Source organism: Saccopteryx bilineata, chromosome 9 (genome assembly GCF_036850765.1).
Source record: "Saccopteryx bilineata isolate mSacBil1 chromosome 9, mSacBil1_pri_phased_curated, whole genome shotgun sequence".
Classification (NCBI taxonomy): Eukaryota; Metazoa; Chordata; class Mammalia; order Chiroptera; family Emballonuridae; genus Saccopteryx; species Saccopteryx bilineata.
In genome coordinates this window covers 46704336-46732060 of record NC_089498.1, presented here as the reverse complement: position 1 = coordinate 46732060, position 27725 = coordinate 46704336, and the positions used below count along the sequence as shown (strand labels likewise).

Below are 27725 nucleotides of genomic sequence, written 5' to 3'. Positions count from 1 at the left end.
TATTCTGGAATTATTTGTGGTGATCATTGTCCAACTCTCAATTTACTAGAAGCTATTGAGTTGTATACCTTAAATGTCTAAAATATTTTTTTTAAAGTAGCCTGACTGGTGATGGCTCAGTGGATGGAACATCACCCCAGGATGCTGAGGTACCCAGACTTGAAACCCCGAGGCCACCAGCTTGACTGAGGGCTCATAGACTTGCACAAGGGCTTGCCAGCTTGAGCATGAGGTCAAGCTTGAGCTTGAGTGTGAGATCATCAACATGATCTCAAGGTTGCTGGCTTGAGCCCAAAGGTCTCTGCTTTGAAACCCGAGGTCACTGGCTTGAGCAAGGGGTTGCTAGCTCAGCTTGAGCCCCCTAGTCAAGGCACATATAAGAAACAATTAACGCACGACTAAAGTGAAGAAACTAAGAGTTGATGCTTTTTGCCTTACCAGGAGGTAGTGCAGTGGATAGAATGTCAGCCTAGGACAATGAGGACCCAGGTTCGAAACCCCAAGGTCGCTAGCTTGAGCGTGGGCTCATTTGGCTTGATGGTGGGCTCACCAGTGTGAGCGCGGGGTCGCTGGCTTGAGCATGGGATCATAGACATGACCACATGTCACTGGCTTGAGCCCAAAGGTCACTGGCTTGAACCCCAAGGTCACTGGTTTGAGCAAGGGGTCACTGCTTGGCTGTAGCCCCCTGGTCAAGACAAATGAGAAAGCAATCAATGAACAACTAAAGTGCTGCAATGAAGAATTGATGCTTTTCATCTCTCTGTCCCTGTCTGTCTCTCTGTCTCACACATGTATGGACACTAAAAAAATGGGGGGTTTGATGCTTCTTACTCTCCTCTCTCTTGCTTTCTCTTCCCTTAAAAATACATATATATAGATAGATAGATATATAGAGAGATGATAGATAGATAGATAGATAGATAGATAGATAGATAGATAGATAGAATGAGGACCTCAAAGAGCTTGTTTGTGTGGGTTATATTTATGGATATTTACTGTGTAAAGATTAAAATTGAGAAATTTTATAACACATGAATACTTTCCATCAGCCATGAGAACAGTGGTATCATCACAGATCATGGAGCTTCTGGAAAACTCTACTGAACATTTGTAGGAAAGTAGGAGTAAAAAGGGGCAAATAACATTATTTTTTTTTTTATTTTGAGACAGGGAGTCAGAGAGAGGGATAGATAGGGACAGACAGACAGAAACGGAGAGAGATGAGAAGCATCAATCATCAGTTTTTTGTTGCGACACCTTAGTTGTTCATTGATTGCTTTCTCATATGTGCCTTGACCGCAGGCCTTCAGCAGACAAAGTAACCCCTTGCTCAAGCCAGCGACCTTGGGTCCAAGCTGGTGAGCTTTGCTCAAACCAGAGGAGCCTGCGCTCAAGCTGGCGACCTCAGTGTCTCAAACCTGGATCCTCCACATCCCAGTCTGACACTCTATCTACTGCGCCACCGCCTGGTCAGGCATCATTAATATTATGATAAAAATTTTAAAATATTTTACTCATTTTAGAGAGGAGAGAGTGAGAGAAGGGGGGAGGAGCAGGAAGCATCAACTCCCAAATGTACCTTGACCAGGCAAGCCCAGGGTTTCAAACTGGCGACCTCAGTGTTCCAGGTCAACGCTCTATCCACTGCGCCACCGCCAGTCAGGCCTATGCTAGTATTTTTGATCTCACAGACACTTTGAAGGGTCTCAGGGATCCTCAGGGTTCCCCTGACCACATTTTGATATTTTTCTGCCCTTATTCTCCAGAAGCTTTTCTCATGCCTGTCCTGGCCACTCCCCACCAAGGGTAACCTTGGCTTCTGACCCTGAGATTACTTTTGCCAGTGTGGGCTCTTTATACCAGTGAAATGAGACAGTGTGTTCTGGTATATTTCTGGTTCTTTGAATCCATGTCTTCTGTTTGTAAGAGGTATCCAGGCCCTGGCCGGTTGGCTCAGCGGTAGAGCGTTGGCCTGGCGTGCGGGGGACCCGGGTTCGATTCCCGACCAGGGCACATAGGAGAAGCACCCATTTGCTTCTCCACCCCCCCCCCTTCCTCTCTGTCTCTCTCTTCCTCTCCTGCAGCCAAGGCTCCATTGGAGCAAAGATGGCCCGGGTGCTGGGGATGGCTCCTTGGCCTCTGCCCCAGGCGCTAGAGTGGCTCTGGTAGCGGCAGAGCAACGCCCCGGAGGGACAGAGCATCGCCCCCTGGTGGGCAGAGCTTCGCCCCTGGTGGGCGTGCCGGGTGGATCCCAGTCGGGCGCATGCGGGAGTCTGTCTGACTGTCTCTCCCCGTTTCCAGCTTCAGAAAAATACAAAAAAAAAAAAAGAGGTATCCATGTTGCTCTGAGTAGATGTAGGTAATGTATTCCATACTGTAGTAGTCACTTTGTGACTGTTCCACAGCTCCTCTGTTCATTGTATTGATGGTCATTTGGAATGCTTCCTGTTTGGGACTGTTATGAATAGTGCTATGGGATATGCTATGGTATCCCTTCTTGGAATATCTGTCAGTGGACACATTGATGCATTTCACTAGGTATACATACCTAGAAGGGAAATAGCATCCAGTATAGGTATGTGCTTTACTAGAAACTTCCCAACTCTTTTCCAAAAGGCTTGTGCCATGGCACTGTTATGAGCAGTATTGGCAGTCAGCCTGCTCCACGTCTTTGTCAATACTTAGCATCATCTTTTTAATTTTATTTATTTATTTTTTAAGTGAGAGGAGGGAAGATAGACTCTCACATGTGCCCCAACCACGATCTACCCAGCAACCCCTGTCTGGGACCCATGCTCTAATCAACTGAGCTATCCACAGCTCCCAGAGCTGATGCTGGAACCAACTGAGCCACTGGCTGTGGGAGGAGAAGAGGGAGAGAAGGGGTGAGGGAGTGGGAGAGAAGCAGATGGTTGCTTCTTTTGTGTTCCCTGACCGGGAATCAAACCTGAGATGTCAGGATGCTGGGCTGATGTTCTATCCACTGAGCCAATTGGCCAGGTTATCTTTTTCTTTAAAAAATTTTTTTTTATTTCAATTTTTTTTTCAAGATTTTATCTATTCATTTTAGAGAAGAGGATGAGAGAGAAAGAAAGAGAGAAGGGATAGAGCAGGAAGGATCAGCTCCCTTATGTGCCTTGACTGGGCCAGCGCAGGGTTTCGAACTGGTGCCTGCAGAGTTCCAGGTCAGCGCTCTATCCACTGCGCCACCACGGGTCAGGCCAGGGCATCTCTTTCATTTTCGCCATTCCAGTGGGTGTCTGTGGTTGTAATATTAATAATCATTCTCTCTACTCCAGAGGGTGGCTCCCAGCCCAGCTCCAGCCCTTTCCTGTCAGAGGCCAATGCCGAGCGGATCGTGCAGACCTTGTGTACAGTTCGGGGAGCCGCCCTCAAGGTTGGCCAAATGCTCAGCATCCAGGGTACAGCATGACTCTCGACCCCTGATCTCACTTCTATCCTACCCCACCCACCAACAAGCCCCAACTTCAGGTACTCCCATAGAGGCCCCCTTGCCTCCTCCCTCAAGTTCCCCTTTTCCCTTGTGCCCCTGCCTTCCAAGACAACAGCTTCATCAGCCCCCAGCTGCAGCGCATCTTTGAGCGGGTCCGCCAGAGCGCCGACTTCATGCCCCGCTGGCAGATGCTGGTGAGTGCCCAATGAGGGACCTGGGAGGTAGCAGGTCATTTCTGTTCGCCATATGACCCTGGGCAGTTATTGCTGCTCTCTGAGCCACTCTGAATAGGACCTAGTCCACAGGAAGCCCTCCATAAATTTTAACTCTTTTTTTGTTTGTTTGTTTGTGTTTTTTTTTTTTTTTACAGAGACAGAGAGAGAGGGATAGATAGGGACAGACAGACAGGATTGGAGAGAGATGAGAAGCATCAATCATCAGTTTTTCATTGCGACACCTTAGTTGTTCACTGATTGCTTTCTCATACATGCCTTGACTGTGGGGCTACAGCAGACCGAGTAACCCCCTGCTCAAGCCAGCGACCTTGAGTCCAAGCTGGTGAGCTTTTGCTCAAACCAGATGAGCCCGCGCTCAAGCTGGCGACCTCAAGGTCTCAAACCTGGGTCCTCTGCATCCCAGTCTGATGCTCTATCCACTGCGCCACCGCCTGGTTAATTTTAACTCTTATTTATCACATTAACTTCAATTTAATACCAAGCTGGGCTGGGCCTCCCAGTCCTCTAGTGCTTGGTTCACCTTGGCTGGGAGACTTCTCTCTGAGCCTCAGTTTCCTCATCTATAAAGTGGGGTCGCAGCCAAGAGCTTAGCCCAGAGCCTAGCGTGTGGTAAATGGTGAAGTTATTAACTTGTAAAGTGCTTGCACAGGGAATAAACTCAGCTAGCTGCCTGTAATCATGGTGATGATTGTTACCACCTCTCTCCCCAGAGAGTCCTTGAAGAGGAGCTCGGCAGGGACTGGCAGGCCAAGGTGGCTTTTTTGGAGGAGGTGCCCTTTGCTGCCGCCTCAATTGGGCAGGTGCACCAGGGAATGCTGAGGGATGGGACGGAGGTGGCTGTGAAGATCCAGGTAAAAGGGGAGGGAGGGTGGAAGGGTGGTGCGCACCCTGCTGTCCTGGAAGAGTGACTCCCCTCCCTTCACTCCTCCGGTACAGTACCCGGGCGTTGCCCAGAGCATCCAGAGCGATGTTCAGAACCTGCTGGCAGTGCTCAAGATGAGTGTGGCCCTGCCCGAAGGTGAGGCACCCACTGTAGGGCGGGTACCCTGAAGAGAGAAAGTGGGCCGGATGGAGGGAGAGCCCAGAGAGGACCCCCTTGGGCAGGGTGTGCCTGCGCGTAAGTGATGGGAGTGTATTTGAGACAGAAAGTAGGGAGAGCCCAGAGAGGACCCCCTTGGGCAGGGTGTGCCTGCCCGTGAGTGATGGGAGTGTATTTGAGACAGAAAGTAGGGACACCAAGGAGGGAGAGTGCAAAGTACAAGCATGTATGAAAGAGAAACAGAGATTCTGACAGAAACAGAGAGACAGAAGCCCAGACCAAAACCCAGAAACAGACACACAGAGGTATGCAGAGGGGGACTGTTGGTCTGCAAAAGAGCCTCAGAAGCAGTAAGTGTAAGTGGGACCTCGTGTTTGTGTTAAAGCACGTGAGGAAGGTGGAGCAGAGTGTGTGTGTGTGTGTGTGTGCGCGCGCGTGCGCGCGTGCGGCAGAGGCAGAAATAAGATTCAGAGAGAATGTGAGAGAGTATGAAGAAGACAGACTAGGTGGCATGTGTGACTGTGAAGGAGATACCTGTGGACTGATGTGCCTGCATGTGAAGGAGACATACCCGGGAGAGAGACTAAGAAGAGCCCACAGTTGTATGAGGACTGAAGGGAGGTGTGTGGACAGACAGTGAGAGGGGTAAAAGGGTTGGAGCAGGTGTGAGGGACAGCGAGAGGGACAGAGTCAGACAGGATTGGCCAGAGAAGACATTCATAAGGGGAAGCCTGAGGGGTTGGGCAGGTCATGGGGGCAGACAGGCTGTCTTACTTGGCTGGCACGGCTGTCCCCTCAGGCCTGTTTGCCAAGGAGAGCCTGCAGGCCTTATTGCAGGAGCTGACTTGGGAGTGTGACTACCGGCGTGAGGCGGCTTGTGCCCAGAACTTCAGGTGAGCTGAGCCTCCCCTGGCAGGCCTCTGAAGATCCCTTCCTTCCAGCTTCCCTCCTTCCTTCCCTTCCAGGCTGAGTGGGAAGTGGAGCCCTGGGGTGGGGCTTGCATACTCTTGCTCTCTTCATTCGTTTGTTCATCTGTTCGTGCCTTCACTCATTACTTCATTTACCCCCTGTGTCCTCTGTGAGCTTGAGCATGTCACTTCCTCTCTCTGAGTGTCAGTTTCCTCATCTGTGCAATGGGTTAGGTAACTCTCAGTCCAGTGGGGAAGATGATTTTGTCAACAGGCACTTAGTCACATAATGAGTTACATTTGCCACACTGACAAAGCTTGAGCAGTCTGATCAAGTTGGAGAAAACAGGGCTCCAGGGCATCCCTTATACACTGTGGGCAGGAGATGTTGAGATAAACATTTTGGAGACTAGTTTGGGGTTATATAATAAGGCTGGATATTCACATACAACCCAATATTTGCCCTCCTGGCTAAATGCTCTAGGGTCACTTATGGCAGTATACACCATCAGACTTTTCCAGAATGTTCAGAGCAGCAATAGCGCCAGGTTGGAAACAACCCAAATCTATTAAATTCATCCAGCAGGGTGGAAAAATAAATTATGGTATATTCATCAGTGGACTATCATACAGCGGCGAAAATGAGTGAACTACAGCTACGGGGACAATGTGGTTGCATCTAAGAAGCATCGTGATATGCAGCAGTTGGTTATACCTCAGTGAGATCCTCCACAGTGTAGCCACATGTTTATTGAACCAAGCTCTATAAATAAAGAGTGAGAGAAAGAGCAGTAGAAAGCAGTGGTTAGGGGCATGGGCCTGGACAGACAGATATAGCATCCAGGCCCGGTCAGCCCTTGACAGGCTAGGTAGCCTGAATTTGCACAGTGGCCTTGGGCATGTGTCCTCACAGGAGAGTGAAAAGGGAATTGTGCTAAATGCTTAGCACAGGAAGTAGCCCACAGGAGTGGTTCCAACATCAAAGATTTTATAAACAATTAAAATACAAGGCTGAAGCAGAACCTGGAGGACGATGCAGAGTAGGCTGGGTCAGAGCACTCCCTGTGGGAGATCTGGGAAGAACCCTCCCAGACAGGATTTCTAAATGCTCTTTGAATAAAACCTACATCATTTCCCCTAGCCCCTCCCCATCTCCCTGCCCCCTGCCCCCTGCCTTACTCTACTCCAGCCATCCCACAGGTCCCCAATCAGAGGCCTTGCCAGTATTCTCTGCTTCCCAAATCTTTCAATGACATACTTACCTCAATCTACTGGGCTGTTTTGTTAGATTGTGGTCTCTGGTGTGTGTAACAGGCAGGCTTCGGGCTCATCCACCGCTCTGTACCCAGCATTCCAGCACAGGGACAGACACTAAGGATTCTTCCCTTTATTAACCAGTGTTCCCAGAAATGACTCCAAGAGTGGCCAGTGAATATCACAATGGATTTGGAGATTTGTATATCAGTGACTGTTTTTTGGATGAATTAATAAGATGATGAAAAAGTAATGTTCGGGCCCTGCAGGTAGTTCATTTGGTTAGTGTCGTCCTTCTATGCCAAGGTTGCAGGCTCAGTCCTTGGTCAGGACACATACAAGAATCAGCCAGTGGTCTGACCACGTGGTGGTACAGTGGATAGAATGTTGACCTGGGATGTTGAGGACCTAGGGACCCCGAGGTTGTTGGCTTGAGCATGGGCTTACCAGCCTGAGTGAGGGGTCACCAGCTTTAGTGTGGGATCGTAGACATTACCCCATGGTCACTGGATGAAGTCCAACGTCACTGGCTTGAACCCAAGGTCGCTGGCTTGGGAAAGGGATCACTGGCTTCCTGGAGCCCCCCGAGCAAGGCACACATGAGAAAGCTATCGGTGAACAACTACAAGTTGATGCTTCTCATCTCTGTCCCTTTCTATCTGTCTGTCTTTGTCTGTCTCTTTTTCTCTCTCCCCATTTTCCAAAAAATAAAAATCAACCAATGGCTGCATAAATAAGTGGAACAACAAATTGATGTTCCTCTCTCTAATATCAGCTTAAATTTTATTTTTAGTGAGAGAGACAAAGACAGAGAAAGAGGCAGAGAGAGGGACAGACAGGCAGGAATGGAGAGAGATGAAAAGCATCAATTCTTTGTTGTGGCACCTTAGTTCATTGATTGCTTTCTCATATGTGCCTTGACTAAGGGGCTTTAGCAGAGTGAGTGACCCCTTACTCAAGCCAGTGACCTTGGACTTCAAGCCAGAGACCTTTGGGCTCAAGCCAGTGACCATGGGTCATGTCTGTGATCCCACACTCAAGCCAGTGACCCTATGCTCAAGCTGGTGAGCTTGCACTCAAGCCAGATGAGCCTGTGTTCAAGCTGGTGACCTCTGGATTTATTATTTTTTTTATTTTTTTATTTTTTTGACTTCTGGATTTTGAACCTGGGTCCTCTGTGTCTCAGTCCAATGCTCTATCCAGTGCGCCACCACCTGGTCAGGCTAAAGAAATTTTTTTCTTTCTTTTTTTTTTTTTTTTCTGAAGCTGGAAACGGGGAGAGACAGACAGACTCCCGCATGCGCCCGACCGGGATCCACCCGGCATGCCCACCAGGGGCGAAGCTCTGCCCACCAGGGGGCGATGCTCTGCCCCTCCGGGGCGTTGCTGTGCTGCGACCAGAGCCACTCTAGTGCCTGGGGCAGAGGCCAAGGAACCATCCCCAGCGCCCGGGCCATCCCTGCTCCAATGGAGCCCTGGCTGCGGGAGGGGAAGAGAGAGACAGAGAGGAAGGAGGGGGGGGGGTGGAGAAGCAAATGGGCGCCTCTCCTATGTGCCCTGGCCAGGAATTGAACCTGGGTCCCCCGCACGCCAGGCCGACGCTCTACCGCTGAGCCAACCGGCCAGGGCCTAAAGAAATTTTTTAAAGTAATTTTCATGGAGCTTAATACATTGAGCTCACCATGGGATAACCATATATCATGGAAGTAATTCTGGGAGGGAAGTGGTAACTAGGTATCCAGCAGCCGGCTTAGGGGCAGGCACAGAGTAGGCTCTGTGAAGGTGAATGAATGAATAAATGAAGCGTCTGAATCAGGGGTCCCCAAACTTTTTACACAGGGGGCCAGTTCACTGTCCCTCAGACCGTTGGAGGGCCGGACTATAAAAAAAACTATGAACAAATCCCTATGCACACTGCACATATCTTATTTTAAAGTAAAAAAACAAAACGGGAACAAATACAATATTTAAAATAAAAAACAAGTAAATTTAAATTAAGAAACTGACCAGTATTTCAATGGGAACTATGGGCCTGCTTTTGGCTAATGAGATGGTCAATGTGCTCCTTTCATTGACCACCAATGAAAGAGGTGCCCCTTCCGGAAGTGCAGCGGGGGCCGGATAAATGGCCTCAGGGGGCCGCATGTGGCCCATGGACCGTAGTTTAGGGACCCCTGGTCTGAATGAATGTCAGTCCAGCCAGGTATTGGCCATCACTCAGGGTACACAAAAACAAGAGAAGGGCAGGAGGGATGGCAATTCATAGACTGTTCGTGTCAGTGGGGCCTGAATAGCTAAGTCCCAGTTCCTCCTCTACCTTCTGACCCAGGCAGCTGTTGTCAGATGATCCCTTTTTCCGGGTGCCGGCAGTGATTAAAGACCTCTGCACAACACGGGTGCTGGGCATGGAGCTGGCTGGAGGGGTCCCCCTGGACCAGTGCCAGAACCTGAGTCAAGAAATCCGGAACCAGGTACATGGTCTCATGAGACAGTAGGGAGGTGCTGGCCCAGGGCAGAGCCAGCAGGACTGGCCAGAACCACAGTCCTTCTCCGGGCATAGAGTGCTTCGCAGGAAATGACCCTGAGATGTCTGTTACTCCTTCTCCCCACCCAGATCTGCTTCCAGCTCCTGAGGCTGTGTCTGAGAGAGCTGTTTGAGTTCCGATTCATGCAGACAGACCCCAATTGGGCCAACTTCCTGTATGACGTCTCCAGCCACCAGGTTGGTTCCTTGTGATGTGTCAGGATACATTAGCTGCTCCGACAGATATTTTCTGATGTTTCAGTAGCTTAACACAATAGTAGTTTGTTACCCACATGGCAGGCTGGGGTAGCCCTCCTCCATGTGGTGATTCTGGGGCTGAGGCTCCTTCCCTTTTATGATTATGCCATCCCAAGAAGGGAAGGAGAGATTGAGAGTGCAATCCCCTTGTAGCTGCTTTGACCAGAAGAGACACATCATTCTTTTCACCATTCTCTTGATGAGAACTGTTCACATAACTAGTCTAGGTGCAAAGGATGCTGAGAAATGGAGTCACTGGCTAGGTAGGCAATGTGACAGTATCGAAGAGGGAACACAAACTTTTGGAAGACGGTCATCACTACCACATTTATCACTCACTTAGAACACACCAGTCACCTGCTGCCTCTTGATTACAATGCCAAGGCAACTTTGATCCGCACCTTGTCAGAGTTCCTGGTTCAGTCGGGGATCCGTCACTAGGCAGTGGTGACTTAAGAGTAGTTGATAACTATTGTGGAGAAGCCCAGGCCAGAATTGTCAGAGATGGGGGAGGCTTGTGAGGCTGTGGGAAGCCAGGAAAAGTGGCTGACTTGTCTCAGTGGGTGGAGGCAAGGAAGTCTTCTTAAAGGAAATGTCATTAAAGGTGAAACCAGAAAGATAAGAAGAGAACAGCCATCTAAAGAGCCAGGAAGAGTGTTCCTAACAGAGAACACAGTGTGTCCAAAGTACTGGGGATGAGAGTTTGTATGGAAAGATTCTCAGCGTGCATGGTTGCCAAATGGCTTTTCAATGTGGTCTATCCTGAGAGGGATCTTTCTCAGACACAAATCTGGCTACACTGTCCCTTTTACAGCACTTCAGCACTGCTAGGATTGAGTCCAAGCCCTTTGCCAAATGTGAAGTGGTCCCACTGAGTCTCCAGCCTCAGTCCCTTATCACTGCCTTTCCCCCAAGTGCACAAACGCCCTGCATCCCTCCTAGGCTGCCAGCCCAGGGAGGGGTTTTCTTTCCTTGGGAGGTGATACACTTCCTGAGTCCTGATGTCAATTTATTAGATCTCAACTGCATTTTTTTGTTTTAAAGGCATAGAATAGAAAGTATCAGTGTGTCACAGACAGGGGGGAGCTATAATATTTCAGGACACTTTCATTTGATGTGGCTTTCGTTTGATGTGGCGGTGGCATTGGCACTGGTGCCCATAATCCACATTTCTTACTATGGGTTATGAGCAATAGTCCGAACTCGACTATCTTAGAGAAAGAAACTCCTACACATACATGTTCATGGATCATTGTTTTTAGTAACAAAACCCAGAAACACCTACAATGTCTATCAACCAGATAAATGCACTGTGATATATTCATGTAATGAAGTTCTTACACAGCTGTGAGAAAAGAAATGAATGCCAGAGCTGCACATTGCAGTGGGGATAAATTGTAAAATCATGTTGGGCACAAGGAATAAGTTGTAGGATAACTATCATAAATACCATTTATGTGAAGCAGACATACACAAAACATGACTATCATTCAGGAGTGCACACATAAAGAAAATGTAGAAATACACACATGGTAATTTCAGGAAATAATAACTTAATAATCATTTCAGGAAAGTGGTAGCCCTTGAAAAGAGGGTGGGGACATGGGCAGGAAGGATTAGTCTGGGGTACTAGGGAGGTCCCACCTGGATTGGTATTATTATATTTTAGGCTGGGTAGTGAGGTTTGTGTTCACTCTCCCATATATTCTCTGGATTTCTTTTTCCATGCCCAAAACATGTTATAAAAATAGTACTTTCCTGGCCAGTTGGCTCAGTGATAGAGTGTCAGCCTAGCATGTGGATGTTCTGGGTTTGATGCCCGGTCAGGGCACACAGGAGAGGCGCCCATCTGCTTCCCTTCTTGTTTCTCTCTCTTTCCTTCCTGCAGCCATGACTCAATTGGAGTGAGTTGGCCCCAGCCGCTGAGTGTGGCTCCATGGCCTCCGCCTCAGGCACTAAGAAGGGCTCTGGTTGCTGAGCAATGGAGCAATGGCCCCAGATGGGCAGAGCATCGCCCCCTGGTGGGCTTGCCGGGTGGATCCTGGTTGGGGTGCATGCAAGTGTCTGTCTCTCTGCCTCCCCTCCTCTCTCTGAATAAAAATATATAAATAAAAACAGGACCAAATAAATAAAAGCCAGGTCTCTTCAGCTTCATGTTGGGGTGGATTGAACTTCTGGAGACTAGAAGGCAGGGGGACAATGGGCAGGGAATCTAGCAGAAGGAGCCATGGTGTAGGGAGGGAGAGAAGGACTATCATGGTGTAGGGAGGGAGAGCTGGACTATCATGGTGTAGGGAGGGAGAGCTGGCCACCCCTAGTAGACAATGGGGAGCGTTGGTGGACTCCCAGCATCCCCTTCACCATTCTTGTTCCTAGGTAACCTTGCTGGACTTTGGTGCAAGCCGGGAATTTGGGACCGAATTCACTGACCATTACATTGAGGTGAGTACCCCCAACACTGGGGTCTGAAGGGCCAAGGCTCAAGCCAGATACTGAGGCAAGAGTGAGAAGAAGAAATATAGTATCTGAAATTAAATAATGTAGTAGTAATACATCCAGGTCAGTGGTGGTGCAGTGAATAGAGCAATGACCCAGAACATGGATGGGGTTGTCCACATGATTCTGAGTTTGCTGGCTTGAGCCCAAGGTTACAGGCTTGAGCAAGGGGTTGTTGGCTCTGCTTGAGCCCAAGGTTGCTGGTCCAAACCCTGGTCAAGGCACATATAAGAAGCAATCAATGCAGTCTGACCAGGTGGTGGTGGAGCATCGGACTGGGACACAGAGGACCCAGATTTGAAACCCCGAGGTCACTGGCTTGAGCTTGTGTTCATCCACTTGAGCTTGGGCTTACCTGGCTTGATAATGAGGTTGCTGGCTTGAGTGTGGAATCATAGACATGACCCTATGGTCACTAGCTTGAGTCCAAAGGTCGCTGGCTTGAAACCCAAGGTCACTAGCTTAAGTAAGGGGTCACTTGCTCTGCTGCAGTGACCCTGGTCAAGGCACATATGAGAAAGCAATCTATGAACAACTAAGGAGACTAAGGAGCCACAACGAAGAATTGATGCTTCTCATCTCTCTCCCTTCCTGTCTGTCTGTCCCTATCTGTCTCTCTCTCTGACTCTCTCTGTCTCTGTCACAAAAAAAGAAAGAAAAAAAAAGAAGCAATAAATGCCTAAGTGGAGCAATGAGTTGATGCTTCTCTCGCCCTTCCTCCCTGTCTCCATTTCTGTCTCTCCCTTCCAATTCTCTCTAAAAAGAAAGTATTTCTATAAAAAAAGAAATGATAGTAATATTAATAGCAGCTAACAAATACCCCATCTCAAGGGTGACCCTACCATTGCCAGTGCTATACAGTACATATAGTAATTGATATTTTTAAATTTTTATTAATTTTAATTGATTGTATTTACATGGATTCAAGTGTCCCACTGAATATAACTCCCTCACACCCCAACCCCCACCCATGTCCCTTTTTATACCCCCTTTGCCCCCCCTGACTCCCTCCCTTCTTCCTCTAGGATTTGCTGTCCTAATATCTATATCTCTATGTTATGTATATATAATTTCTCTAATCCCTTTACCTTCTCTAATCCCATCCCCTCATCCCCCTTCCCTCTGACCACTTTCCCTCTGGTCCCTGTGACCTCTGCCTCTATTCTGTTCCTCAGTTCACTTTGTTCATTAGATTTCACATAAAAGTGAGATCATACATTTTTTCTTTCTCTGCCTGGCTTATTTTAGTTAGCATAATAATCTCCAGGTCCATCCATGCTGACACAAAGGGTAAGATTTCCTTTTTCATGGCTACATAGTATTCCATTGTGTATATATACCACAGCTTTTTAATCCACTCGTCCACTGACAGACACTTGGGCTGTTTCCAGATCTTAGCTATTGTAAACAATGCTGCCACAAACATGAGGGCACATATCTTCTTTTGTATCAGTGATTTGGTGTTCTTAGGATACAGTCCTAAAAGTGGGATAGCTGGGTCAAAAGGCAGTTCCATTTTTAATTTTTTGAGGAAACCCCATACAGTTCTCCACAGTGACTGCACCAGTCTGTATTCCCACCAGCAGTGCAGGAGGATTCCCTTTTCTCCACACCCTTGCCAGCACTTGTTGTGTGTTGTGGATTTTTTAAATTTATTTTATTTTATTTTGGTGCAGAGACAGAGAGAGGGACAGATAGACCAGAAGAGAGAGAGATGAGAAGCATCAATCATCAGTTTTTTGTTGTGGCACCTTAGTTTCTCATTGATTGCTTTCTCACATATGCCTTGATCAGGGAGCTACAGCAGACCAAGTGACCCCTTGCTCAAGCCAGCGACCTTGGGTCCAAGCTGGTGAGCTTTTTGCTCAAACCAGATGAGCCCATGCTCACGCTGGCGACCTCTGGGTCTCAAACCTGGGTCCTCCTCATCCCAATCCAATGCTCTATCCACTGCACCACTGCCTTGTCAGGCCTTTTGCCCATTTTTTAATTGGATTGTTTACCTTCCTGGTGTTGAGTTTTAGAAGTTCTTTACAAATTTTGGTTATTAACCCCTTATCAGACGTATTGGTGAATATGTTCTCTCACTGTGTGGGTTATCTTTTTATTTTGTTCATGGTATCTTTAGCTGTGCAAAAGCTTTTAGTTTGATATAGTCCCATTTGTTCATCTTGTCCTTTATTTCACTTGCCCGTGGAGATAAATCAGCAAATATATTGCTGCGAGAGATATTGGAGAGTTTACTGACTATGTTTTCTTCCAAGATGCTTATGGTTTCACAACTTACATTTAAGTCTTTATCCATTTTGAGTTTATTTCTGTGAATGGTGTAAGTTGGTGGTCTAGTTTCATTTTTTTGCATGTACCTGTCCAATTTTCCCAACACCATTTATTAAAGAGACTGTCTTTACTCCATTGTATGTTCTTACATCCTTTGTCAAATGTCAATTGACCATAAAGGCGTGGGTTTATTTCTGGGTTCTCTGTTCTGTTCCATTGATCTGTATGCCTGTTCTTATGCCAGTACCAGGCTGTTTTGAGTACAATGGCCTTGTAGTATAACTTGATATCAGGAAGTGTGATACCTCCTACTTTATTCTTCATTTTCAAGATTGCTGAGGCTATTCATGTTCTTTTTTGGTTCCATATAAACTTTTGGAATATTTGTTCTATATCTTTGAAGTATGACATTGGTATTTTAATAGGAATTGCATTGAATTTATAGATTGTTTTGAGTAATATAGACATTTTAATGATGTTTATTCGTTCTATCCATGAACACGATATGTGCTTCCACTTGTTTGTATCTTCCATGATTTCTTTTATCAATGTTTTATAATTTTTTTAGTACAAACCTTTTACCTCTTTGGTTATATTTACTCCTAGATACTTCATCTTTTGGTGCAATAGTGAAGGGAATTGTTTCCTTAGTTTCTCTTTCAGACAGTTTTTTGTTGATGTATAAAAATACCACTGATTTTTGAATATTAATTTTATATCCTGCCACCTTGCCGGATTCATTTATCAGGTCTAGTAGTTTATTTTTGTTTGTTTGGTTTGGTGTTTTTGTGGGGTTTTTTGGTTTGTTTTTTTTTTTTGTATTTTTCCAAAGTTAGTGGCGGGAAGCAGTCAGACAGACTCCCGCATGCGCTCGACTGGGATCCACCAGGTATGCCCACAGGAAGCGATGCTCTGCCCATCTGGGGCGTTGCTCCATTGTGGCAGGAACCATTCTAGTGCCTAAGGCAGAGGCCATGAAGCCACCCCCAACACCTGAGCCAACTTTGCTCCAATAGAGCCTTGGCTGCAGGCAGGGAAGAGAGAGACAGAGAGGAAGGAGAGGGGAAAGGTGAAGAAGCAGATAGGCGCCTCTCCTATGTGCCCTGACTGGGAATCAAACCCGGGACTTCCACACACCGGGCGCTTCTCCTGTGTGCCCTGGCCAGGAATCGAATGCAGGACTTCCACACGTCGGGCTGACACTCTACCACTGAGCCAACTTGCCAGGGCCAGGTCTAGTAGTTTTTTGACTGAGACTTTAGGATTTTTCTATGTACAGTATCCTGTCACTAGCAAATAATGATCATTTTACTTCTTTTCCAATTTGGATGCCTTTTATTTCTTCTTCTTGTCTGATTGCTGTAGCTAGGACTTCCAGAACTATGTTGAATAAGAGTGGTGAAAGGGGGCACCCTGCCTTGTTCATGATCTTAAGGGGATTGCTTTTAATTTTTGCCCATTGAGTATGATGTTGGCCATGGGCTTGTCACAGATGTCCTTTATCATGTTGAGGTATTTCCCCTGGATTCCCATTTTGCTGAGAGTTTTGATAATAAATGGATACTAGATTTTATCAAATGCTTTTTCTGTATCTATTGATATTATCATGTGATTTTTATCCTTACTTTTGTTTATGTGATAAATCACATTTATTGACTTGCAGATATTGTACCAGCCTTGCTTCCCTGGAATAAATCACACTTGATCATGATGTATGATCTTTTTAATGTATTGCTGTATCGATTTGCTAATATTTTGTTGAGAATTTTAGCATAGAAGTTCATCAGGGATATTGGCCTGTAGTTTTCTTTCTTTGTAGTGTCTTTACCTAGTTTTGGAATGAGGATTATGCTTGCCTCATAAAAGGAGCTTGGAAGTCTTTTCTCCTCTTGAATTTTTTGAAATACCTTGAGAAGGATAGGAGTTAGTTCTTCTTTCAATATTTGGTGAAATTCACCTGTGAAGTCATCTGGCCCAGGACTTTTGTTTGTTGGGAGTTTTTTGATAACTGTTTCAATTTCATTTGTTGAAATCAGTCTGTTTAGGTTTTCTGATTCTTCCAGATTGAGTTTTGGAAGATTATATGTTTCTAGGAATTTGTCCATTTCGCCTAGGTTGTCCAATTTTTTGGTATACAGTTCTTCATAGTAGTTTCTTACAATCCTTTGTATTTCTGCGGTGTCAGTTGTTACTTCACTTTGATTTCTAATTTTATTTATTTGAGTCCTCTTTCTTTTTTTCTTGATGAATCTGGTTAAAGGTTCATCAATCTTGTTTACCTTTTCAAAGAACCAGCTCTTGGTTTCATTGATCTTCTGCTTTGTTTTTTTAGCCTTTGTCATTTATTTCCCCTCTGGTCTTTATTATTTCCTTCCCTCTACTTCCTCTGGGCTTTATTTGTTGTTTCTTTTCTAGTTATTTTAGATATAGGGTTAAGTTGTTTATTTAAGCTTTTTTTTCTCAACGTATGCCTGTAATGCTATGAACTTCCCTCTCGGGACTGCTTTTGCTGTGTCCCATAAATTTTGAGTTGTATGTTCATTTTCATTTGTTTTAAGGAAATTTTTTATTTCTTCCTTGATCTCATTCTTAACTCATTTGTTATTTAATAACATGCTATTTAGCTTCCAAGTGTTTGAATGTTTTTCAGTTTTCCTATTGTAGTTGATTTCTAGTTTCATGCCATTGCGATCAGAGAAGATCCTTGATATGATCTTCTTAAATTTATTGAGACTCGTTTTGTGTCCTAACATGTGGTCTATCCTAGAGAATGTACCATGAGCATGTGAAAAGAATGTATATTCTGCTGCTCTGGGGTGAAAGGTTCTGAAGATATCTATTAAATCCAGTTGATCTAATGTGTCATTTAAGGCCACTGTTTCTTTGTAAATTTTCTGATCTATCCATTGATGTTAGTGGGGTATTAAAATCCCCTACTATTACAGTATTGCTGTTGATCTCGCCCTTTATGTCCATCAAAATCTGCTTTATATATTTAGGTGCTCCTATATTAGGTGCGTAGATATTTACAATGGTTATATCCTCCTGTTGGTAGTAACTGATTTGAACCATACAGCAACTCCATGGGCTAAGGACCCTTTTTTGTCCGGTTTAACAGAAGAATAGTGGGCTCAGAGAGTGCAGACCTGGGAATCAAACTCAGGTGGTCTGTGTCTAGAGCCCATGCTCCTAACCTTGACTAGCTTCCTCCTAAGAGAAAGGCCCATAATGGCCATCCTGTCACCTCTGCACACCCCATGCTGTCCAGAATCATGGTGTCTAGCCTTGTCCTCTAGGAGGATGCTCCCTAGGGAGAAGCTCTGTCCTCAGGAAGTACTTCCTCACCTGTTGCCTGTCACTCCCACTGTCCCACCAAGGGGTCAATTTGTCTCAGAGACCGTCTCACTAATTGATGAGATAGGACATTCAACCTAGTTTTTCTAACCGTTTAGTCATCAGTTCAAACAATCTTTGATACCACTTCTGTTAAGCCTTATTCTGGGTAATATTTGGGATAATAGTGACCAATACAATCCAGGTAACCCCCTTGGAAGAACTCACTCCCCCCTTGGAAGTCCAGTGAGGGAACAGATAGTGAGTGGTCAGGTCTGGGATGTCGGAGCTCAGGAACCTGGCCTAGCCTAGGAAGTCACAGAGGGCTTCCTAAAGGAGGAGAAACATGAAAGTTAATACCTGAGGGATGAGGAGACCAATTAAGAAAAAGCTAGGATAACACAGATCGATAACAGGTAGGAAGACCAAGAGATGAGAAGGGATATTTCCATTAAAGCAGTACTTCTCAAACTTGAATTGTGCATGTGAAACCCCCTGCCCTATGACTCTTTTAAAATGCTGATGCTAGTCTGGGGTGAGGTAAGATGCTGCATTTCTAACACTCCCAGGTGATGCCAAAGCTACCCATACAGGAACCATAGTACAGAAACCACACTTTGAGAAGGTCTGACTGGTTGGACAGGTGAGGGGCAGAGCAGGAGCCAGCAATGCGATTAGAGCCAAATCACTCTGGGTCTCAGAAGCCATGCTTTGTATCTCGTACTTTATATGGATGTCCTAGGGAGCCATGGGAGAGATATGTGCAGGAAAGGGGCACAGTCAGAATTAGGAAATTCCCTCTGAATAAAAAGTGGTCTTTAAGACAAGGGGCTGGAAGCCCAGGGAGGCTGTGGGGAGGGGAAGAATGATATCTGGGAGAAGGCCTAGGGCTCTGGCTTGGGTACTGGGCATGGTAGGGTCACCCTTGATATGGGGACAGGAAGGAGGAGCTGGTAAAGCCCCCTTCCCACATGTATACAGGCCCCTTGGGACCAGCCCTCTGTGCAGGCCCCTTGAGGTACCAAGCAGAGGCCTCCCTGAGTAGTTGGGACATCTCGTGCCCTTCACCCCCAGACTGTTTAGCATGGCCCTTCTCAGCCTTTTCCAATTTATAAAAGTCCTGTCAGGCCCTGGCCAGTTTGCTCAGTGGATAGAGCATTGGGCCGGTGTGTGGACATCCCAGATTCATCCCTGCTCAGGGCAGACATGAGAAGTGACCATCTGCTTCTTTTATTCTCCCTCTTCCCCTTTCGCAGCCAGTGGCTCGATTGGCTTGAGCGTTGAACCCAGGTGCTGAGGATAGTTTGGTTGGTCCAAGTGTCGGCCTCAGGCACTGAGGATAGTTTCGTTGATTTAAGCATCGGCCCCAGATGGGGGTGGCCAGGTGGATCCCAATTGGGGTACCTGTAGAAGTCTGTTTCTCTATCTCCTCTCCTGTCACGTTAAAAAAACAAACCTGTTAGCCCTGGCCAGGTAGCTCAGTGGCTAAAGCATCATCCCAGCACACTGAGGTCATGGGTTTGATCCTGTCAGGACACATACAAGAAGCAATCAGTGAGTGCACAACTAAGTAGAACAGCGAGTTGATGCTTCTCTCTCTCTCTCTCTCTCTCTCAAATCAGTGAGAAAGTTAAAAAAAAAAAACAAAAAAAAAACCCTGTTACAGGCCCTGGCCGATTGGCTCAGTGGTAGAGCGTCAGCCTGGCGTGTGGAGGTCCTGGGTTCGATTTCCGGCCAGGGCACACAGGAGAAGCACCCATCTGCTTCTTTACCCCTCCCCCTCTCCTTCCTCTCTGTCTCTCTCTTCCCCTCCTGCAGCCGAGGCTCCATTGGAGCAGGGATGTCCCGGGCGCTGGGGATGGCTCCATGGCCTCTGCCTCAGGCGCTAGAGTGGCTCTGGGTGCAACAGAGCGATGCCCCGGATGGGCGGAGCATCGCCCCCTGGTGGGCATTCCTTGGTGGATCTCGGTCGGGCACATGCGGGAGTCTGTCTGACTGCCTCCCCATTTCCAGCTTCAGAAAATTTTTCTAAGATATAAAAAAAACAACAAAAAACCCTGTTACACCGGCCCCCAAGGACCATAGGCCTGATCAGTGGCCAGACAGGCTTGGTCAGAGGAGCTGAGACAGAATGGAGCTGCCAGATTTAATCTTCTATGCTTCTTCCTCCCAAGAAAGGGCAACTCATTGGTTAAGGGATAGCCCAGGTTTCATTCCTCACCTTTCTATTGCCCACTGTGAGCCTGTTTTCTTTTCTGTGAAGTCACAACCCATATCCACCCCTTAATAATAATAGTAGCTGGTAATATTTATGGTGCTTCCTACTTGCCGGCACAGTGCTCAGCACTACAGTTATTTCCTCCTTTATCCTTACAACAACCCCAGGCGGAAGATACTTTAATTATGCCCACTTCACAGATGAGAAAGTGGAGACTTGAGGCAAAGCAACTTGCCTAGAGTCAGTCTGCAAGTGGCAGAGCTGGGACTGAGCCCAGGCAGATGGCTTTTGCTTCTGTCTGTCTGTCCACATGCCCTCAACTCTCACTGCCACTTGTGCAATCATGGCTGGAGGGGTGCTTAGCTCCACACACTAATTTGCTAAACAAAGAATCATCAAAGTACTGAGTGCCAGAGCTGTGCTACATGGGACTGAACCCATCTAGGATTCCTACTCTTTCAGGGCTCCAAGTCACTTAGTGCAAGAGACAAATATCAGCATACATCAACCAGGTGATCAGAGACCCAGTGGCAACCTCACATGCAGTTTTGGCTCACGGTCACATGCTTGACCACGAGTGTTTGGGCCCACGAGCAGCACTTGACATTTTCCTCTGTGCTGTTTCACTGTTTAGTTTCCAGACAGGCTCTGTGTTCCCAGCCAGGTGGGCAGAACACCTGACCACCCCCACACCCCAGGTTTTAGAACAGTCTTGAGACACAGCTGGGCAAGGTGAGGTGGGAGAGGCTTCTAGGTGAGAGGGCCTAGGCAGATGAGAACGGAAGTGGGTACCACCTCGTCTCCAGTCCCCCAGACCCCTCCTTGAACCCTTGAATCCTGCTGGCCTTTGACCCTGTGCCCCACACCCATTTCCCCAGGTGGTGATGGCCGCAGCCAATGGAGACAGAGACCGGGTCCTGCAAAAATCCCAGGATCTCAAATTCCTCACAGGCTTTGAAACCAAGGTTGGGAGACACTGGGGGAGTAGGGGCTGGTATCTTTTGGGGGGGCATGGGGCCTGCTTAACTCTACTGGCAGAACTCTGGGCGAGTGGGAACTGCTGATGTATACTGGGGCGGGGGTGGCTCTGGGGAGGAATGTGGGGAATGGGGCCTACTTGGGCACTCAGAAACCCTGGGAAAATGGGCACTACATACCTATTCTAGAGAGAGGGAGGGAGGCAATGGAGGCTGCTTCTCTGTTCTGCGGAGTGAAGTCTGCTTGTTTATTGGAGGCTCTGAGAGGGAGTCAAGGGCCATTTCTTTTGGGAGGAATAGGGAGTGGCTTGTCTTCTGGGGGCTCTGGAAGGAGTCTGGGCTGTGTGTTGATACAGGAGACTGAAGGAGCTGAGGGCTGCTTGTCAGTTCTGGGTTAAGTGGAAGGCTGTGCTGCTACTCTTCTCCCTCACCCCCAGGCATTCTCCGATGCTCATGTGGAAGCTGTGATGATCCTGGGAGAGCCCTTTGCCACCCAGGGCCCATATGACTTTGGGGCAGGCGACACTGCCCGCCGTGTGCAGGGCCTCATCCCTGTGCTGCTGCAGCACCGTCTCCGCCCACCGCCAGAGGAGACCTATGCCCTGCACCGCAAACTGGCAGGGGCTTTCCTGGCCTGCTCCCGCCTCCGTGCCCGCATCGACTGCCGGGACCTCTTCCAGGACACCTACCACCGCTACTGGGCCCTTCGCCAGGGTCAGCCATTGCCTGAAGAGTCCTGACAAGGGGAGGTCCAGTCAGACGCCTCAGACAGCTTCCCTCTGGAGAATCTGGGCAGTAGAAAGCCATCCTTGCCGTGATGCCTCCTCCCCACTCTGCTCCAGTCTGGGGACCCGCCCTGGGCCTCCCAGCCTTGCCTAGCATCCTTCCCTGGGGACTGGAGAGAACTGGGGCTAGGGAACTCCCCACTTCACTCTTCCATATCCTGTTCTCCCCACCCCAAAGTGGGCATCCGGGAACTCTATTCCAGGGATTAATTTATTTCTGCCGATATTTGAGAGAGCTTCAGGCCTCCTGCATGCTGAGATGGAAATGCAAACTCATCTAGAGTGGAGCCCCTCGCCTGTGTCTCAGGTCTTCCACAGAACTGGCCAGTGAGAGGGGAGGCAGTGGAGGCAGCCCTCACCTTTGCCTCTCTCCACCAGCTGCCTTCTCCCTGTCCATCCTGTGTGGGCTGGGGGTGGGGGTGGGGGTGTCTGAACCTTCAGTCTGAATAAAAGCTGCCCTCCCCTTCCCCAGCTCTTTTCTCTGCCCTGGGGTTGCGGGGAAGGAGTTCCCGGATAGCCTCCAGGTGCAGATGGCCAGCCCCCTCCCACCCTCTTGTCTGAAAGCCCCAGTCCCGCCCGGGCCATCTGTTGCCAGGAACCTCCTTCTCCTCTTTCCCTCCCATTCCAACCCCTCCCGCACGTGCTGACCACCTGCTCGAAAGACTGCGGCTGCTGAAAAGGGCTCCTCCCCACCACCACCCCAACGCCTTGGCTCCCAGCAACCTGGCCTTTGCTAATGGGCCTTAATGCCCCTGCCAGCTGCTTTGCCAAACCCACAGGATCATGCTGGAGCCTGGGGCGCAGAGGTGGCCAGAACGGCACCCTAGTCCCAACCCGGCGCCCCCATCACCTTTCCAAAACCGATTGCGCACCAAGACGCAGGGGTCTGTTCATCCCCTTCTCATTCCTTGCAAAAAGTGCCTCGTCACTGCTTCTGTCCGCCCCGCTGGACTGGGAAAACAGTAGTTAGCTGGAAGATTTGAGGACAGGCAGGGTGGGAGGGGTGGGGGACGAAGCGATTCCCCAGGCAACTTGGACGCAGAACTGGAAATCTGAGGTCAGGGGTCACGGAGAAGAAGGGAGTCCAGGCCTGGAAGGAGCTGGGGTGGGGGGGTGTCAGCGAGGTTTCTAAGCACGCTCAAGCAGGGACGAGCAAATGGGCGTGGCGGGGTGGTGGCCGCACTGGAGGGGGCGGTATTATATTTGCATATGGGCGTGGTCTATGGGCAAAGGTACAAGGCTAAAGCCGGGCTGGGGCGGGGTTTCTCTCTACATCCAGCAGGCGGCTGGCCAGTAGGCGGGATCGGGGCGGGGCAAAAAGGCAAAGCAGGAGGGGCTCTTCCCCGCCCCCGGAACGGAAATCTCGGGGAGCGGAGCAGCCTCGCGCTCGTGCATCCCGCACCATCCCTAGGTCTCCAGCCTCGACCATCGTCGGACAGAGCTGTCGCCGTTGCCTCCACAGCAGCAACAGCACTCGGGAATCCGGGTCCGCGGGAGGCGGGGGCGCCCGGGCCCTGGATGTCCCGCAGCGCCGGGGCTAGCGTAAGAAGGGCGGGAGAGTGGGGCTCGGGTGGGGGGCGGCGCCGCTGCTGATGTGGCGGAGGGTGGGAGGCGGCTGCGGCGCCCGGATGGAGAGAGGGTGCCAAGGCTGGCGAGGGTGGTCTTGGGGGGGGGAGCCACAAACAGACCCCGACCAAGTCAAAGCTTGGAAGACAGGGGTCTCGCCACAGGCCCTCCTTTACCAAGGCCCTAGAGATAGGAATCCTAGACACAGAACTCCCACTCAGAAAAATAAAAAACAGTGGGACAGATTCTCGGTGCAACTCCCTAGGCAAGGTTTTGGGGATGGATCCCGGACACAACCCCTAGATGAAGCCAAGGCCTCCGGGAGACGATTCCAGACCAGACGCCATCCTGACTGAGGGGTCTCTGAGCAGAACAGCCTTCTACGAAAGGTCTTGATGGGGTCCCTTGGCACAGCTACCCCACCAAGCTGAGGCCTGGGGGGATTCCAGGCACGATCTCTCCCCAGGCCTTAGAGGTATCCTGGGCACAGCATCCCCCCCAATCCTGGGGCAGCGTCCCAGGAACAACCCTTATCAAAACACAATCCCTGTGCCTGGGACTCCACCCCATCCCAGCCTGAATAAAATTAGAGAGATTGCAAGCACCCCCCCCCCTTTGGTCAAGGGTCACAGGGCACAGTTCTCCTAGGCTATCCCCTTTGTCCCTGGGGCTGCCCAGCTGTCTGGGAGTGGCCCCATCCTTAGATAATGCGCTGCCCCCCCCAGGCTCCACGATTGGTGCTGGGAGTGGGGGTGGCTCCCCAGAGACCCAGTGCAGCCTTGTCTGTCTGCAGCATCTGAGGTGATGGTGGCTTTGTGTGTGGTACCTGTGGAAGAGGGGGGAAGCAAGCCATGGGGAAGTGGCTAATAGTGTGACCCCGTGTTTGTGTGATTGGTTGTGTTTGTGTCTGTAATACAGCTGGTGAGTATGAGGAATCCTGTGTGTGTGTCTCTGTTTTGGTTGTCTCTGATGGTGTCTGTGAGTGACCCCAGCATTTGTCTGGCTGTTTATATATGTATGACATCTGCTCACTGTGCAAGAACCCTGTATTTTTTAGCTATGTTTAAGTGTGTGCATGGTTGTGACTGTGGGGTTGTGTCTGTTTCCATCTTTAATGATCCTGTGTTCATGTGCCTTGGTAACTGTAACTGAGTAAGTGACAGTGTATGTGTTGAGTCTGGGGCTGGGGCTGGGCATGTGTGGCTGACTGAAGATGTGGGTGGAGTTGTGATTGTGTTTAAGTGGAGTTTTGTCTATGACTCTGTCCATGGGCAACTCCCAATGACTGTGAACATTTGTGGTTGTGTCTATGACTGATTTTATATTTGTGTCACACATGGGTCTGTGACAAATGTCCGTGCAACTCTGGCTGTGTGACTGCCATTGTATATGAAGTCAGTCACATTGTATCTGTGTGACTGGGCTTGTGTGATGGCACTGTGACTTGTATGTTTGTATGACTGGTTGTGTGTTTAGAGCCATGTTTGTGTGTGACTGGGGTTGTATAATAATTACATCAAGCTCTGTGATGATTCTGAGTGACTGTGTGCATTTATAGTTGTGATGTGTGATTTGGGTTATATACTTGACTTGGGGTCTGAAGCTCTGGCTGACCATTAATGGTGGATTATTTCACTGACTGAAGATTTAGGTGTGTCTATGTGTGGTGGCACCAGCTTACTTTGTGTGTTGGGGGACATGTAAGTGACTGGGTCTTCTACATTTGTATGTGATCTGCATATCTATGACCCTAAGTGACTATATGTACTTGTGTCCATGTCATAGACTGTGAGAGTGTATCTGTAACTGTGTGGCTGTTTAGTATGTGTGTGTCTGTGTGTGTACTAGACTGCTTGTGTCTGAGTGTGTGATTTGATGACAGGGTGACTGTCAGGGACTGTGTCTTCTGCATAAACACACCTATAAATACCATGTCTGGGTCACTGCATTTCTGAGCATGCATCTGACTGTGTGCCTGTGTGTGTGAAATGGAAATTGTGTGCTGATGTGTCTATGTGTGAGATATTATGTATCTGACCACATAGGGCTGTAACTGTATGTGGCCACTTGTTTGTGTGACTTATGTGTTTGCATGAAGAGAAAAAGAGACTGTGTTTTTTTTTTAGAGAGAGAGAGAGAGAAAGGGGGGGAAAAGTGGGAAGCAACAACCTATAGTAGTTGCTTCCCATATGTGCCTTGACCAGGCAAGTCCAGGGTTTTGAACCGGTGACCTTAGCATTCCAGGTTGACACTGCATCCACTGCTCCACCACAAGTCAGGCAAGACTATATTTCTCTGTGATGTTATGATGTGGGACAGCTGAGTATAGGATATTGGGTGACAGTATTATGACTGATATCTGGCTGGGTAATATGGACACTGGTGTTGTATGACTTTGCATGTACGACCACTTCTGAGATGTGTATGGCTGTGATTCTGAACCGCCGGATGTCTGAGTGTGGCCATCATTGGGGATAGTTGTCTCTGGGCGGTTGTATATATGTCTTGAGTGTGCAATCCTGTTTCTCGATCATTCATGGGCCATGGCCATCAGTGTCTCTGTGTGATTGGGGGTAGAGGACTGTCCATATAGGTTAGTTGATAGTGTTACTAAATGTAAGTCCCTATAACTGGGTATGTGTGACTTAGTGACAATGTATGAACAAAAAGGTTTACTGGTGTGACTGAAAAAGGAGTTGAGTGTCCATGTGCAGCTGTGTGCCTGTAGATGATTAAACACATGTGGCTGTAACTGGGTGTGGCTGTGTATGACCAAATGTGTGTGTGTCTGCATGCATCAATGACCAGATGTGAACACACAGCAGCAGAGCTAGATGTGGCAAGTGTTTATCTCTATGATTGTGTCTGTGAGACGGGGTGTGATTCTATGTGGGTGGGTCTATGCTATGACGTATCTTGGGTGACTACCTAAAGAAACATAACTATCATTGGGTGTGGCCATATGTGTGCTACTCTGGTAGGTATGCCTGGGCTCAGCTCTTTGCATGTGACTGAGAAAATATGGGTGACCAAATATCAGTAGCTGATGTGATCAAGTGTTTGTGTCAGTGCCTAGGCAGGTTGGGACTCTCTATATGCATGCAGACATATATTTGTAGTGGCTGTGACTGTTCAGGTGTATTGTGTGACCTGGTGTGTATAGTTAGGGTTGTGTCTGTGTATAACTAAATGCACAGAGCTGTGACCTGGTGCTAGGGACAACTGTAGGTATGAGTTGTGTAGTTGTGTGTGTACATGTGACTGTATGTTTGTGTATCCCTCCCTCCTCACACCATCCCTGTGGGAACTCAGGACCTCCTGAGGCCAGGATATCCCCTAATATATACCCCCAAAACACCTACTTGTTCCTGGGCCCTTGCAACCAGGTGGCTCATATATCTTGTAACAGTTGCTATGACAACCAGGCTCTCATTAGGGAGCCAAAAATGGAAGGGTGTTGGCTGATGTCCAAAGAGGAGGTGAGGTAGAAGACTGAGCCCATTCCAAGTCAGCCTCTTACCTCCTCTGTCCCTTGGGCAGGGCGGACCCAGAAGGCCTGAACAACATCTGTCCCCAACTCCCTGCGGGGTCCTGGGGCCCCCTGAAACCTCCAGGACGGAGCCAGGTGAGTGACCAGCTGGGAACAGGACAGGGACTGAGTGAATGGGTGGGTCTGCCTAGCGTAAGTAGAAGAACTGTCCCTGCAATCACACAGGCCTAATCACACTCATGAATGGACACCTCAGACCTCTTCCCTGTATACTCAGTGCACAGACACACATACCTAGCCTTTGTCACACAAACTGGGACATTCAGACATACATTGACCTCCCCCCCACACAAGTGCAGGGTCATACAAACATGCAGGCACATCCCCAGACAACACTCAGACTCCCTCAGACAGGTAACTACAGACACTAAGAAGATACTGACTCTTAGATACACATTTTCAAGGGATGCACTTGCACACAGTCATCCAGACAACATGTACACACCGTCACTTTTACAGACAACAGCTGAACTTTCTAAAGCAGACACTGCCTCACAGACAGCACCTGTGGACCCATTCTCTCATAAACATCTAATACCCAGCACTCTCATAGACAATAGCCATGTTTTTCAAAAGTCATATCCTCACAAATAACAATCACAGACAACTCTAAAAGACAGCAACCTCACATTCTCTCACACCCTCACAGATGCATGGGTGCATACTGACTCAGAGCACTCACGGACCCAACTCTACAACATCCACATGCTCTGACACAGATACACCCTCGCAAACACAATAGCTGCAGTATTGGACATAGACATGGACTCTTGGTAACTCTCATATTATACACTGTCATAGATGGTAACAGTCATCAACAAAAATAGCCACACCCTCATAGGGA

The 27725-nt window shown here is 48.3% G+C and overlaps 2 protein-coding genes across 7 annotated transcripts in view; both read left to right on the top strand.

Annotated features, from left to right (window-relative positions):
- The window catches only part of COQ8B (coenzyme Q8B), a 29864-nt gene extending 7185 nt beyond the window's left edge, over positions 1-22679 (top strand). For 3 of the 4 annotated variants that reach the window (XM_066243856.1, XM_066243854.1, XM_066243855.1), the window contains exons 6-15: positions 3303-3425; positions 3566-3651; positions 4404-4544; positions 4630-4711; positions 5532-5625; positions 9224-9365; positions 9509-9616; positions 12053-12118; positions 20882-20968; positions 21418-22678. In XM_066243856.1, the coding sequence (XP_066099953.1) occupies positions 3303-3425; positions 3566-3651; positions 4404-4544; positions 4630-4711; positions 5532-5625; positions 9224-9365; positions 9509-9616; positions 12053-12118; positions 20882-20968; positions 21418-21720 (1232 nt within the window). In that variant the 3' untranslated portion in view covers positions 21721-22678. Of the gene's footprint in view, positions 1-3302; positions 3426-3565; positions 3652-4403; positions 4545-4629; positions 4712-5531; positions 5626-9223; positions 9366-9508; positions 9617-12052; positions 12119-20881; positions 20969-21417 lie in introns of all 4 variants that reach the window. The other variant, XM_066243857.1, reaches the window with a different exon arrangement.
- Positions 22680-23007: 328 nt separating this feature from the next.
- Positions 23008-27725, top strand: part of NUMBL (NUMB like endocytic adaptor protein) — a 43856-nt gene continuing 39138 nt past the window's right edge. The window contains exons 1-2 of one of the 3 annotated variants that reach the window (XM_066243852.1): positions 23008-23307; positions 26872-26956. In XM_066243852.1, coding sequence (XP_066099949.1) covers positions 23284-23307; positions 26872-26956 — 109 coding nt within the window. In that variant the 5' untranslated portion in view covers positions 23008-23283. Of the gene's footprint in view, positions 23308-23495; positions 23721-26871; positions 26957-27725 lie in introns of those variants that run through there. The other 2 variants (XM_066243851.1, XM_066243853.1) reach the window with 2 other exon arrangements.